The 14,992-nt window shown below is 43.8% G+C and overlaps 1 protein-coding gene across 3 annotated transcripts in view; it reads left to right on the top strand.

The window, feature by feature from the left end:
• Positions 1-14,992, top strand: part of LOC120742741 (disco-interacting protein 2 homolog C-like) — a 74,792-nt gene that overhangs the window by 43,400 nt on the left and 16,400 nt on the right. For all 3 annotated transcript variants that reach the window (XM_040046166.1, XM_040046165.1, XM_040046164.1), the window contains 15 exons: positions 74-138; positions 2,236-2,329; positions 2,455-2,574; positions 3,938-4,052; positions 4,778-4,917; positions 6,702-6,838; positions 6,919-7,127; positions 9,039-9,153; positions 9,407-9,608; positions 9,697-9,797; positions 11,799-11,879; positions 12,330-12,453; positions 12,549-12,670; positions 12,851-12,962; positions 14,531-14,640. In XM_040046166.1, coding sequence (XP_039902100.1) covers positions 74-138; positions 2,236-2,329; positions 2,455-2,574; positions 3,938-4,052; positions 4,778-4,917; positions 6,702-6,838; positions 6,919-7,127; positions 9,039-9,153; positions 9,407-9,608; positions 9,697-9,797; positions 11,799-11,879; positions 12,330-12,453; positions 12,549-12,670; positions 12,851-12,962; positions 14,531-14,640 — 1,847 coding nt within the window. The remainder of the gene's footprint in view (positions 1-73; positions 139-2,235; positions 2,330-2,454; positions 2,575-3,937; positions 4,053-4,777; positions 4,918-6,701; positions 6,839-6,918; positions 7,128-9,038; positions 9,154-9,406; positions 9,609-9,696; positions 9,798-11,798; positions 11,880-12,329; positions 12,454-12,548; positions 12,671-12,850; positions 12,963-14,530; positions 14,641-14,992) is intronic.

Genomic DNA, 14,992 nt, shown 5'->3' with positions numbered 1-14,992 from the left:
CGCACACACACTGTGCAGTCTCAGGGTTATATATAAGTAATTTAACCCTCTTCTGTCCCATCTCTGCCTGCAGCTGAAACCATAGTGAACGTGCTGGACTTTAAAAAAGACGTGGGTCTGTGGCACGGCATCCTGACGGTAAGATCTGCCTGTAAGAGGTCATAGGTCATGACACTAATTTCCTGTTGGTTTTAGCTGGGAGAAGGGCCGTCACTTTGACCTTTAGTCTTCAGACTATTCCTCTTTAATTTCTACTATTTTTAATTGTCAAGCAAATATTTTTCACAATGGGCGTCTTAATGGAGTCTGAAAAAATCTGAAAAATGATCAGTAAGACTTTATATCAAGAGCTGGCAGTTCGTCTTGTAATCGGAAGGTTGCCGGTTCGAGCCCAACAGTCTCGGTCGTTGTGTCCTTGGGCGAGACGCTCCACCCGTTGCCTACTGGTGGTGGTCAGAGGGCTCGGGGGCGCCAGTGTTCGGCATCCTCGCCTCTGTCAGTGCGCCCCAGGGTGGCTGTGGCTACACTGTAGCTGCCATCACCAGTGTGTGAATGACTGAATGTAGTGTAAAGCGCTTTGGGGTCCTTAGGGACTCAGTAAAGCACTTTACAAATACAGGCCATTTACCATATGGAACATGATTATAAACACGGTTGTTATTATGAGATATTTGTGTGAATGGGTGGATGACTGAGTGCGTAAAGCGCTTTGGGGTCCTTTGGGACTAGTAAAGCGCTATATGAATACAGACCATTTACCATTTTAAGTATATTAACGAGCCTTTAAGTATAAGGTAACCAGCTTCTAGCATCATTGTTAAACGTCCTTTCCTTCTTGTGTAGAATAAACACATATTTGATGAAGCATTGATCAGCGCTTTGGCATCCACCCTGTCCAAAGCAAAAACAGTGCCTTTGCAAGATGAATAAATCTCTCAGTATGAAATTAACAAGCGTTTTCATTGCTCTGACATCTGGAAGAAGAACTATATTTCAGGGTTGATTAAATACATAAATGATAATTGTGTTTTTAATTTTCATTTTTACACTTTATTAAGTCAAGTCAGTATTTTTAAAACTCACAATTAAGCATGCCGTATATAAAGTGCTGCACAGAAAACAAGAAAAACAATCAATAAAAGAAATAATTACAAGATAAATAAAAGCAAAATTATGATCCACATAAAAACAATTCAGAAGAATAAATTGGGAACCAAGAAGGATGGAAAATTAAAAGTAAGTAATAGGATTCACAGAAAGACAAGTCCATTACATTGATGTATTGAACTTGCGGAGCTCTTTAGCTGTGCTGAACGACGGGTTATGGAAGAAAAAGGCCAATGACGTGTAGCCGGACATCAGTGACCCTCTGCATTTGTGCAAAAGATCATCAAAGATGACTTTTAACACTTGGTTTTACGACACCGCCCCCTGGTGTCAGTACGCAGGTTAAACGTGTAGAGGCTGGTCTGCTGAGCTCTGTGTAGCATCTGAGTGCTGTAAGTGTTTCCTGCAGCAGCTTGGGCTCAATTCTGCCTCAAGCTTTACTCTGGCAGTCACCCGTCTCTCACGCTCTGCCTCTTCTGTTCCCAGTTGCTTCCCAAAAGCAAAAGGATCTCCTCCAGCTGCTGATGAACTCCACTGTCCTTGTTCTGTTCTGCTAAAGTCCAAACTAGTGTTTCCGTCCAAGCAGGTGGACTTGGGTTTAGTCCAACAGTGGGACAGGATCCTTTATCTGCGGGGAAGCGCCTGATTTATATTAATGACCTGCACATTAACAACCTGGCCAGTGAGCTGGTTAGTAAAGAAAACCAAAGAGTGAAGGGGCCAGAGCAAGATGATTAGCAGTGAATGGACTTTCAAAATAAGAGCAAGAGAACCAGCCTAAATTGGGTGCAGAGGGTTTTTCTTGCAGACAGATTTGAAAAATGTAAAAATGCTAAAATGAATCACTCGGCTGGGACTGATGTAGCTGGCGAGCTGCCCGAGTGAGGTCTTTGTGTGGGAAACACTGAAGCGTCTCATAAGGGATTATACCTGTCTTACCTAATGCACAGATATCTTCGTAGCTTACCTGGTTGACTTCACCTCAGGCTTTCAGCCCACGCTCCCCAGCCTCCTGCCCATTTATCATTTATGATCAAATAATACATAAAAAAACAGAAGAGTTTTATTCCAAAGATATTAACATGAAGCCTCACCTGGATGTCTTCTTCTGTGTGTGTGTGCGTGCAGAGTGTGATGAACATGATGCACGTGATCAGCGTGCCCTACTCGCTGATGAAGGTCAACCCTCTGTCGTGGATCCAGAAAGTCTGCCAGTACAAAGGTCAGGCACACATACTGACACACACCTGTCACTCATCTTAGTCAAGTCCCTCCATTCACCTGCCTGTCAAATAGATTAAATGCTAATTTCACTCTTTTTCTCTGTACGCGCATCTCCTCCTGCAGCCAAGGTGGCCTGTGTGAAGTCCAGAGACATGCACTGGGCTCTGGTGGCCCACAAAGACCAGAAGGACATCAACCTGAGCTCGCTGCGCATGCTGCTGGTGGCCGACGGATCAAACCCCTGTAAGGTCGCGCTCAGCCTTCACAGCCGAGCTCTTTCACTAACGGGGGAGTTTAGCGAGGTGTATTCCAGATAGAGAATGTCAGGGAAATGAGAAAAAAAGAAAACTCTCGGGATTTCAGGAAACTGGGTCACTTTACAGGAATAGAGCAGGATGTGTCTGACTGCGCAAACTTGGTACATGAAAAGGTTTTCAGCCTAACATGAGACAAAAATACAACAGCTTGGAACCAGGAAGTGATGTTTTTACCATCCAGACTGATGGTTTGTATCTTTAAGTTCAGTAACTGTTTAACTGGTTTAGCAGTGACCACAGAAAACTGGTTTTTCTGCATTAAGCTGCAGTGACTTGAAACTTGCATCATGTTGCATCATGTTTGGCACGAGGCAGGGTTTTCAGGTCATAGCATTTATTCTGAGCAGGTGCTGTCGCATGGTGCCTTCAGGTGTGCTCTGACATTAGAGGATCAGCCCCAGGATATCTGGTTCTGGTTGGTGATATTTATTTGAGAAAATCAAAAGAGTTTCTCCCAAAGTTTCTCGTTTCAGTGTGATAAGCATTTATGAGACATGAAATTCAAACTTTTCTATCTCTGATGAAACCTTCCTGAAATTCCCCACAAATAATGTAGAAATTTGGAGACAAAACAAATCAAAGGAGAGGTGAAGCAGCGAGAGACACAAGTGTGTCGGTACACCTTTAATCTTAGCATATCATAAACACTCAGAAATCACACAGGTTTGTCTGTCAGTGACAAACATTTTCATTTGTAGTCAAGCACACAGATGGATGCACGATAACCACTGTGGACACGTTTCAGTGAGAGTGGACTGTTGAAAGCAGTAGTGACACAAAAAGGTGTTGATTTGTTTTTTCAGTTTATCTCTCTTCACAGTTATGAATACACACTTTATTTTTACCATTCATTTACCAAATAGATACAAAACACACAGCTTTCTGGCAACATTACTGACTTTTAAATGCTCTGACATGGTGACACATGTTAGCCTGAGTGCGCTGGGATGAACTCATATTCCTGCCCTAAATAATTATTTCAGCTGATCCCTGCATACAGCTGCCCTCCAATGAGAAAATAAGAAACCCAAAACCAAAATATGAAACCAGCCGTGCGCTGTTACCTGTGCTAATGAAATAGAAAGAAACGTCCAGCACCTGCCCAGAGACGTGGTCATAAAAAGGTGACTGGCCTGGAACATTTTAAAACTTCAGTACAAAAGGTCTTTTGTTTTTTAATCACATTCAGGGATCTGTTACGTGCCTGCACGTGTCAGGAGTTTGTGGGAAAAGTGGCTCGACACCTGAACTGAAGCTGTCCTGACTCTGTTATTGTTTCTGTCTGTCAGGGTCCATCTCGTCCTGCGACGCCTTCCTCAACGTCTTTCAGACCAAAGGGCTGAGAACTGAAGTCATCTGTCCCTGCGCCAGCTCCCCCGAGGCCCTGACGGTGGCCATCAGGAGGTACGTAAACACAACCTCCACGTCACAGATTATGCAGAGATGTGCAGCAGTCTCACATGCATGCACCTGGGGAAACACACCTGCAGAGACTCTATGTACAGCTGAAAAACTTTACATAAAGCAGTCCAGTTTATTCTCTAGCAGAACAGATTTTATCACAGGAAGTAACAGAAGGAGCCTACCTGGATCCAGCTTAACATCCGAAGAAGTCTTAAAATATCTGAAATATACATTTACTAATGAAAGTCAGCTTCATTTTGGATGGATCTGTCAAGCTTTTGGCTGATAGCTCTCCAGGAATCACTGCGTGTTATGCCTGTCGAGCTGTGTTATCTCTGACAAGTTTCATAGATTCACCTGAAGAAATGGGAATAAATGATGTGTTTAGGCAGCTAGTAGCAAAGTGCCTAAAGATTCAATTTAAAATTGCTATTTGTCTTTGATGTGTAGACACAACACTGGTTCATCATTTGAGGCGTCTGTTTTATGCTAGAACAATCCAAAGGTCGGTGTTTAGTGGAAAGAGAACGATGGGGCAGGAGGACTGCGACGAGAATGAGTGAAACAGCAGCTGCTGTCTAAAGAAACACGTGGAAGCTAAATTGAAATACACGAGCGGTTTGCACAGTAGTGTGCTGTACTGCAGTGTGGCGGTCTGTCAGTTTGGACAGATGCGAGCTGTGTCAGAGGATCACCTGTGTGTGTGTGTCGGGTTGTGTGTTCAGGCCGGTGGAGGACAGCAGCCAGCCTCCAGGTCGGGGCGTCCTGTCCATGCAGGGCCTGAGTTACGGCGTCGTCAGGGTCGACACGGAGGAGCGGCTGTCGGTGCTCACTGTTCAGGATGTGGGGACCGTCACACCCGGAGGTACATCGATCTGTGTGTGTGTGTGTTGTAAGAGGAAGTGTGGTTGAGCTGGTGTAACTGAGATTTATATCAGGAAAATTACAAATACAGAACTTTAGTGTCACAAATGTTGAGTTTTAATCGTGGAAGCAGGAAGTCGGAGGTGGGATACGTTTAAACAGCAGTATAATGTATCTTGGAGAAGACAAGGGTTTTAAACAGTTTCCTAAAATGATTGCGAGCTTCACATATGCCTGACTTGGGTTTAGGGAATTTGTGTTTCTACAAAATAAAAGCGGGGATTGTAATCGAAATGTGCAATTCAAGCAAAAATGTGACTGAAGGTTGACGTAAGGAGCCAGCAAACTTTTCAAACTTTTTTCTCCTTTCTAGTTTTCCATCTATTGTAATTGAAGTTCATTAAATCGTAAAATTAGTTTAAGACCCAGCTTCTCTTTTTCATCAGTGTCCGGTCTTTAACCCCTTTCTCTCTCCCTGCTCATGAACGAGCGAGTTAAGCGTTGTTCTGCTGTACATTATGGAAACTCAGGAGAGTTTTCAGTACGGCTGCAGAGCCTGTAATCTGCTCTAATGAGCCGAGTTTTCCCCTCCAGGGTGAAGCCCACACATAGTTTAACAAGGTAACACAGAACATTGAAAAGCATTTAGGGCCAAACATCATCCGTTCAGGTCTTAATGAAGAATCCACAGACACCAGTGGCATTATTTGTTTGTCCCGTTTTACAGCAGATGGATTAGAGTAAAAATCTTCTCACTGATTAGTTTTAGTGCAGATTAGTCTGCAATTAGAGTCGTGAATAAAAATGCAATCCACAGTTAAATGTGCTCATTGAGCCGCAAACTAAAAGATTTTAATGTTGATAATAAGCAGTTGCACTCAATAATAAAACTGTTTCATCTCATGGGTTAAAAGTAAATGAGTCGTCATTTTGGAGCTTTTCTTTAGTATTACGGGAATTTGATCACCTCTTACTGTGCTGCTTCACTCAGTTAGGAACCTTCCCAAGATAAAACTGATGCTCCAAAATAAAAGTTGGTCCTTTCCAGTCGGTCTGAGTGAGCACACAGGCAGCAACAGCCTCTGTGAAGTCGCTCTGCCCAGCGTTCACCACAGAGATTATACGTGCAGCACCACAGAGGAAACTAAACTAAGGAGCAAAATCTGTTTCCTTCAGCTTCTGTGGAATCTTGCGTGCATTTCTCTTTGTAATGACTGAAATAAGAAGATGCTGAAGCACGGGGTAAAAAGTGTTTGCTGAGTCACTTCAAACTGATCTAGATGCAGCATTTTGTAGTTGTGCTGTGTAACGTGATACTTATCGCTGTCGTGAGAGTGTGTCACAGGTACTGCTGTAGCTCCCTGGACTGAGCAGGCGACCAGTCTGCTGTAGGGCTAATGTAGAGGCTTGGCTTTGAACCCAGCCCAAGGCCATTTACTCTGTGCATTGCTGCTGGTGTTTCTCCAGCTTTCCTGCTCTCTCTCCACTAACATATTACAATTAAATCTAAGAAGCCCAAAAGATTTCATTAAAAAGGGACTACATTGTCACCAGTTCAGTTTTACACGGGTAACCTGGTTTTGCTGTGACACAGACGGGAGGGGACGTCATCTCGGGTTGGAACAACCTACTTTAAGCTCAGAGTTTAGCTTTGAGAAATGAGAGTCTCATAAACAGGTGCGTTTGGAGTGAATAATGTTCCTCCTCGTGCCATAAATAACTTCTTTTTAAAACAAGCAGAGACATTTCAGGAGTGTTAACCGTGTGTGTGTCTCGTCCTCCCAGGCCTGGTGTGTGTAGTAAAGCCGGAAGGCGTGCCCCAGCTTTGTCAGACCGATGAGATCGGCGAGCTCTGCGTTTGCTCCATCGCCACCGGGACATCGTACTACGGCCTTACGGGCATGACCAAGAACACCTTTGAGGTGAGGCGAAGTGAAGACATGAACCCAAACACTAAAAGCCAAAATAAAAAAACACTGTAATGCTGTAATGTCCTCTGCAGGTTTACCCGGTGAGCTCCAGCGGAGGGTTGATCAGTGAGTACGCCTTCGTGCGGACTGGCCTGCTGGGCTTCATTGGCCCCGGCGGCCTTGTCTTCATCACAGGCAAGATGGACGGGCTCATCATGGTGAGCGGGCGGAGGCACAATGCCGATGACATCGTTGCCACTGCACTCGCAGTGGAGCCAATGAAATTCGTCTACAGGGGCAGGTGAGTGTGAAGTGGGTGGGGTTTGAGGGTCACAATAGACTGTATATAAAAGATGAACGTAGGTCCATCCCTCGCTTGTTGTTCCAAAACAACAAGATGGCCACAGTGCACACGCTCAGCTTCACAATTCAAACAGAAGGTGTCATAGTGGCCATCTTTTACCTCCAGTCTGTGGGCGTCGCCATGAGGTCATCATAACTCTCCATTAACTAGAACGGCTCCTGACAGAGATCAGAGGTTTCCAGCAGTTTGTGACCTTTCAGTTCTGCCACCAAAAGATGTTTTATGTGTATATAAAATGTTAATGACGGACAGTTGTGATTAATAACAGCAAATTTGGTTTTGGAAAAGAAACAAACCTGAAAACAGTTTAGCTCAATTTAGCTCCAGGTTTTAAAATGTTAAAACACAAAGACTAAAGTTTGCTGGACTTGAAAATGTAATATTGCAGTCACACATTTCTCAAATGTCACATGACTCGACCGCCAGCGAATCGGTTTTTATTTTGTTATCTTTTTTATCATCGTTCCCATCGACAGAAGCTGAAAACCAGCGAGATGTCCGACATCGGTACGTTGGCTGATATATGCTGATACGCTGATAAATGAGCAATGCCATCGCTCATAATAAATCTAATAAAGTAGAGCAATAGTGGATGAATCCAGAAACAGTAATAGAGTGAAGCTTAATTGTGTCCACGGCCACCGAGCAGGAAATTCGTCTTTTACCTGACGGCCTCTGATGACGCTTCCCGGAGCTATTTAAAGTTTCTACTCAGGGAGGAAGCAGCTGCAGAAACAGTCTCAGGAAACATGAAGAAGAAAGGCTGAAAGTCCACCAGGTTTCATTATACCAGCATCCATGTTTGCCTTTAGTTTCTGCTTTTGGGCTTCATTACAGGAAAAACGAAGACGACAGAGAAGAAGAAAATATGTAAAGAGAGGAAATATGCAGTGAAACAAGGAAAGGAAGCAAAGGATTGAATAAGGATGCAGGAAATAAGGTGACAAGGGTAGAAAAGGTGATATGCAAAAAAGAAGGAGGAAATCAAGAAAAGGACATGCAGTGAAACAGGGAAGTAAGAAGGAGTCATGGAAACAATATTTAGACATTTAGAAATAAAAGAAATAAGGAAACAAAGATGTTTAAAAGTATATAAATAAGGATGAAATGAAGGAAATGAGGAAAAGGAAAAATAAGGAAAAAGCAAAGGGATGAAATGAAAAAACAAACCAAGGGAATGGAAACAAGCACAAGGAACAGAATGAGCAAATAAGGGTGATAAGGAAGCTAGTTATAAGGGCAGAAAGAAGGACACATGAAAAGCCAAGGAGAAATGAAACAGACGAAGGAAGGAAGGGAAATAAAGAAGAGCGACGAGAAGGAAGAGGTTATGAAACAAGGAAAGCAAATGAAGAAGGATCCATGGAAAAAAATGAAATTGACAAACAAAGGCGATAAGGAAAGAACGAAGACTTGGGAACCCACCTTCATCAACCTGTCCATCTGCAGCGACCTCTCAGAGTTTCTCAGTGACCACTGCTGCGTGACATCACACACTCGCAGTGTGAAAAAACTAAAGGAAACACATTTTTCAAGTCTGGACACCAATCTAGATAATCCATCATAAGCTGTACTTTATTTATCCTTCGTGAAATAACTGTGTCACAAACAACAGGAACCGACCAGTCAGCCAATAAACCAATAAATAACAGAATGGAAAAAATAGATGATAAAACTCGTCAGAATAGCTGCTCTACTAGAAAGAGCTCAATAAATAGAACAAAATAAAAGACAAAGAAAGCAGCTTGATGGGTAAAAAAAAGCTGAATAGAATTAACACAGTGGGATAAAACATTATTCATGTAATAGAAAACAAACAGGTTGGTGTTGCTGTCCCTGTCTGTGCAGGATAGCTGTGTTCTCTGTGACGGTGCTGAGAGATGAGAGGATCGTGGTGGTGGCCGAGCAGAGACCGGACTCCACGGAGGAGGACAGCTTCCAGTGGATGAGCCGCGTGCTGCAGGTGCTTTCCCTGCACGTTCAAATGCGATGCAATGCAGCTTTATTGCATTTAGATCAAGTCTTATTTGAAATGTCGTTTTCTTGTGGTTATGTTGGACACTGTGTAGGACACTTGGATCGTGTACTGTGTTTGGTGCGTCTTACTCCACTTAGATATGTGTGTATTGTGTTAGACTACTCTCAGCAAAGCGAGTTACCCCATGGGGACGTTAAATCCCATCTGCAGTCTGACCAAACTCCCTCATGACTCTCAGGCCATAGACAGCATCCACGGGGTGGGCGTCTTCTGTCTGGCTCTGGTGCCGGCCAACACCCTTCCCAAGACTCCTCTGGGCGGCATCCACCTGTCGGAGATCAAGCAGCTGTACCTGGAGGGGGGGCTGCACCCCTGCAATGTCCTGATGTGCCCCCACACCTGTGTCACCAACCTGCCCAAACCGCGGCAGAAACAGCCAGGTGGGTGAGGGTCTGCTCAGGGTCTTTAGGTGGTAACCTTGTGGGTAGTTGTAGTTGTTGATGTGCTGATTGTGTCTGTGTGTGGCAGAGATCGGTCCCGCCTCTGTGATGGTGGGAAATCTGGTGTCAGGGAAGAGAATCGCTCAGGCCAGCGGCAGAGACCTGGGACAGACTGATGATAACGACCAGGTGAGGCAAACAGCTGCGTAACAAAGTCTCAGCTCAAGAAGTAACATCACAACTCCGTTTAAACCAAGCTCTGCCCAAAGAAAGGTAACTTTATGTTGAAAAGCCGAGAGATCAGAAGATCATTGAGTAAGCCACAAGTTGACTGACAGGAAGAGTAATCTGCTACACTTCTGATAAACTATTAATAATTCAGTCAAGCAAAATCATCAAAATCTCTTTGACTCCATCGTCTAGAACATTTTTCATCTCTTCTATGTTTGACATCACATCAAACAGAATATTTTGTATGAAAAGTCGTGTCAAGACTTCACCTTCATTTATGACTCAGTGAACTCTGATGGAAGTTGTTCAGTCCTGCATAAATATTTGCCAAACTAATCGTCTGCATAGTCGAATAACCACAAACACACAGACACTTGGACTCGTGCACGCTTTGTCAGGTACACACAGCTTCTGGGCTGGAGCCTCTTTTGTCTTCACAGATGCTTCATGCTTACCTTAAACAAGGTGCTGCAATCCTGCTGGATCAGCAAAGATCAGAAGATGGGTACACTGCCCATGTCATAATAGCATGAGCGTGGTCAGCAACAATACTCTGGTAGGCTGTGATGTTTAATTGATACTCAGTTGATACTAAAAGTCCCAAAGTGTGCAAAGAAAATATCCCCCACAACATTACACCAAACCAAACAAGCCAGGATGGATGCCTTTGTGTTTTTGTACCAGATTGATCAGACTCAGACCGGAAACGTTTGTCCAGTCTTCTGTTGCCACTTTTGGTGACTGAGTATGAGCTGCAGGGGCACCCAGTGTGGTCCTTTGTTGCTGCAGCTCATTTTCAGAGATGCTCTTCTGCAGACATTGGCTGTGACGATGGGTTATCCGAGTTAGTGTTGCCTTCCTGTCAGCTGCAAGGCAACATGGCATTTTCACAAAGAAACCTGCCACTCACTGGATATTCTCTCTCTTTCGGCTCATTCTCTCTAAACCCAAGAGAGGGATGTGGAAAAATCCCAGCAGATCAGCTGCTTCTGAAATACTCAGATAAGACACTTAAAAACCTTTCTTCCTCCGTGATGCTCAGTTTGAACTTCAGCGGGTCGTCGTTTTTGTGACTCCTCTATACTCTGTATCCTCCCTCTCATGGGTGAATACGGTGGTACGAGGTTAAAAACACATTTAAAAAAAATCTATTATACAGTACTTTTAGGTAATTAAAATGTTGCTTAAAGTTTTAATCTTGCTGAAACAAGAAGTTGCTCCTCTTTACTTTAATAGAAATATTTTGATGTCTTGTTTTTAGGAAATCTGCTGAAATGTTAATGAGCAGCTACAGAACTGGGAGAAGTTGCAAATTTGACATTTTCTGAAAACAACACATCTAGAAAAAACTGTTTTTATGAAAAGGACAAATTGATTTATGAACATAAACTGACAATTAACTTTCTGAATAGGCCGCCTACTTTTTCAACTGCCTGATGGAGTCAGATTTTCAGCATCATTCAAGTCAGTCAGTCTGCATCATTTAACTGCCTGTAAATATAATCTTTAGAGGCAGTTTTTTGTTTTTTTCACCTGCTTTGAAATTTCACCGCCTGTGATATTGATTAAACTGCTTTAATGTGCCGGACAGAAGGCAGAGACTCAGCAGTAAAAAGCAGTAAGTGGTGAGTAAGCACACGTTGACATGGAGTTCCTCGATGCTAAAAACTTTTTGTACATGCGCTGCACTCCCTCTGTGCTATCAGCTGTGTTTCAGTTTAATGTCTCTTGTCTGCTTTGCAGTTTTATCTCAAAATGCTGATGTTGCAATAATTGAAATGATGGGAGAAATGTATCATTTTATTCTCCTTGTAAACGTGTTTGATGCACCTCTGCTGTTTTTTGAATTACATCAGCAACTTGAACTATTTACAGAAATCAGATCTCACACACACACACACACACACAGATTAAGCTGTCAAAGTGTGTGTAAAACAAGTGTTTATTTCTGTTTTGCAGTTTCTGTTCCTGTCCGAGGTTTTGCAGTGGCGAGCTCAGACCACACCGGACCACATCCTCTACACCCTGCTCAGCTCTCGGGTACCAGCACACTCGCGCACAACTGACCACCGTAAAAAATTGTACATTTTGAACTGTATAACCTGCTGCTGGTGAACTGTAGGTGAAAGATCTGTAGATCAGTCATCACGTCTCTGTGATGTTAAGATGCTGAATACTAGGAGAATAAAAGTGGATTATAATCGATACCAAAACGGATCTTTATCCATGGAATCAGTGGCTTAAAATCAGGAATTTCAGGCTTCATTATCATGGTTAATTTAAGTAAATAAATAAAAACAGGTGTGACCATACTTAACGATGATTATGAGCTAATTCAAGCAAGTAGAAAACTGAATAATAATTATCCATAACTTTAAGCTTTAACACAGCTCCTCAAGTGGCCGTTAGATGAACTGCAGTTTTTGTCCTTTGAGTGTGGCAGGTTGCTTCTTGATGGCTCACGCCGTTCCCCCCTCTCACCTCCTGCAGGGGGCAGTGTCCAGCTCTCTCACCTGTCTGCAGCTGCATAAGAGGGCGGAGCGAGTGGCAGCTCTGCTGATGGAGAGAGGCGGTCTGCAGGAAGGAGATCATGTCGCTCTGGTGTACCCGCCAGGTGAGAGACGATGCAGATGTTCAATGTACTTTTCAGGTGACAGCACCTGGACACTGCAAGCATCGTTCACACCTGTGTGTCTCCTTCTTCTGCAGGTATAGACCTGATCGCAGCCTTTTACGGCTGCCTGTACGCCGGCTGTGTTCCCATCACAGTGCGACCGCCTCACCCTCAGAACATCTCCACCACCCTGCCCACTGTTAAGATGATTGTCGAGGTCAGACTCTTAATTTGTCTGTTAAACCGATGCGGTTTCTCTTTCAGTCAGACCTCCAAGGTTCAAGCTCTCGCTCCCAGCTAATTCCAGACTCGTATGGCTCTGGCTGACTTCTGATCTCCTCTGGGGAAAAAAGGGAGCTTAATTTCTTCTTCTGTCTTTCTCTTTCTAATTGTGCAGGTGAGTCACTCGGCGTGTGTGATGACCACCGCCGTCATCTGTAAGCTGCTGCGCTCCAAAGAGGCCATGGCCACGGTGGACATCAGGAACTGGCCCCCAGTGCTGGACACCGGTACAGCGTTTCATTCATATCCGCACAGGGAAATCACGCTACTTTAATTTAACATGAATGCAGGTCGAGCACAGCCGCCTCACAATGCAGTCTGAGTAGTTCTGGTTGCAGATATAAACCTAAAGAATGCACATTAAATGAAATCCTCTGCTGTGATGAAACCTGCCTTTACAGCTCCATCACTCTGTGATTTATCGAAAAATAAAAACTCGCTGTAGCTGCAAGTCTGTTATCAGTTTATTGAATTGATGCGTGTGGAAGTGTCTTTTCCACACCCCTCAGTCCATATCGCCGCTAGTGTTTTGTCTGCTGTCAGCACGGGTCTGAATCGAATTAATTGAATTACAATTTTGGCTTCCAATTATTATTAAAACAAAAATAATTCTGTTTCTTTATGTGCGTGTTATAAATCACAGACACTCTTTCCCTTTGTTTTTGCCCTTCAAGAAAAATCTCCAAATCGCTCTACTGACTTCAGCTGAGCCAAGATGACTAAAAGCAAAGAATAAGATCTAGATCACCCTTTAAATAGAACAACTGGAACACTTAATGTTTTCTTCAGTGAACCCACTAAAGAAATTGGTTATCTGCACTTGCTGTGGTTTTGGGATCACTTAGGGTTCACTTCCATGTGACAGTTGGCCGCCTGTTTCAGCTCCCTGTCCTTCGTCCTGTGGTTGCCATCCAAATCTCCGGCTGCTTAAACTCACCCCAGAGAACCAAACCTTTCACAGCCTGCAGTCTGGAGGTGCAACTGCCTATTAATGAGTGCACAGACCGGACAGGCTACATCTAGGCAGGTCAAAATTTCAAGACAGGTGCGGACCAGATTAAACGTGAGAGCCTTGAGTTTAGTGCACGCTGTAGAGATTTTCTTACCAGCAACAAATCTCCAGCTAGTCAGAAACTGGTCAGATGAGAACATGTGAACTGTGCATGGATGATCATTTAAATATGAAGTTTGTAGGTTTGTGAAAAATATCAGAGGGAGCAACATATTCCCTGTGACTGCAAGACAGAGATACATATTCAGATGAATATTCAGATACATGCTCTTCTCACACACATACACCCTAATGCTTTTTTTACTCTCATCTCCGTGTGGCTGTTGTGCTTTTTCAGCAGAGTACGAATACAGATTAAGAACACTTGTATATATGGATCAGGTGAAAATAAACACCGGTGGGTGAGTGCCACTGATTATAAAGGAATATCTCACCCAGCGTAACGCCGATACTCAGTGATGTAGGACGGGGATCTATCAGGCTGCAGCTGCACACACAGAGCTTGTTAGCACTGTTTGTTGTTGGTTCTGTCTTCCCTTGGGATTTGTTAACAGTGAGAGAAACACAGAGTATCACCATGCTTGTGCTTTAAAGCGGTCTCTTCTTATATGGAAAGTGAGACATCAGTCATGTTGCTGTGATTCTGCTGCAGCAGAGTATTTGAGGTCCCTTTCTCTCTGGGTTCAGCTGGAGGCCAGTGTTTGAAATGAGACTGTGCTCTTGAGTGCAATGAAATAAATATATATGTGTGTGTGTGTGTGTGTGTGTGTGTGCATGCTGCAGATGACCTGCCAAAGAAGAAGCCTCCAGCTCTCTATAAGCCCACCAACCCGGACGGTCTGGCCTATCTGGACTTCAGCGTGTCGACGACCGGCATGCTGGCCGGAGTTCAGGTCAGCTCAGCCCTAATCCTCACCAAACCACTGCCGCCTGGTCCCACTCCCCTCCTCTTCCTCCTCCTCCAGTCATTACTTTTCTTATTCCAGAGGGAAATTCAGCCATCAGAGCAGCAGCAAAATGAGTAAACAGAAAGCAGAATGAAAGCACATTTGGCTCACAGTTGAAGGGCTTAGTCCAAACACACAAACCGCTTCTTCCAACTAAGATGTCGCTCGCTTTTCAAAGATTCATTTACCGGGGGGAAAAATGTGAAATGTTTTACTTTAAATTTAAATTCATTGTGAACCTTCCTATCTTGCTCCTTGTTTGTCTTTTTGTGTGTTTCGTGTGTCTCTCTCCCTCCCC

This window comes from Simochromis diagramma, unplaced genomic scaffold, assembly GCF_900408965.1.
Source record: "Simochromis diagramma unplaced genomic scaffold, fSimDia1.1 OVJJ01000434.1, whole genome shotgun sequence".
NCBI classification, from domain to species: domain Eukaryota; kingdom Metazoa; phylum Chordata; class Actinopteri; order Cichliformes; family Cichlidae; genus Simochromis; species Simochromis diagramma.
This window is presented reverse-complemented; position numbering and strand designations above follow the sequence as displayed.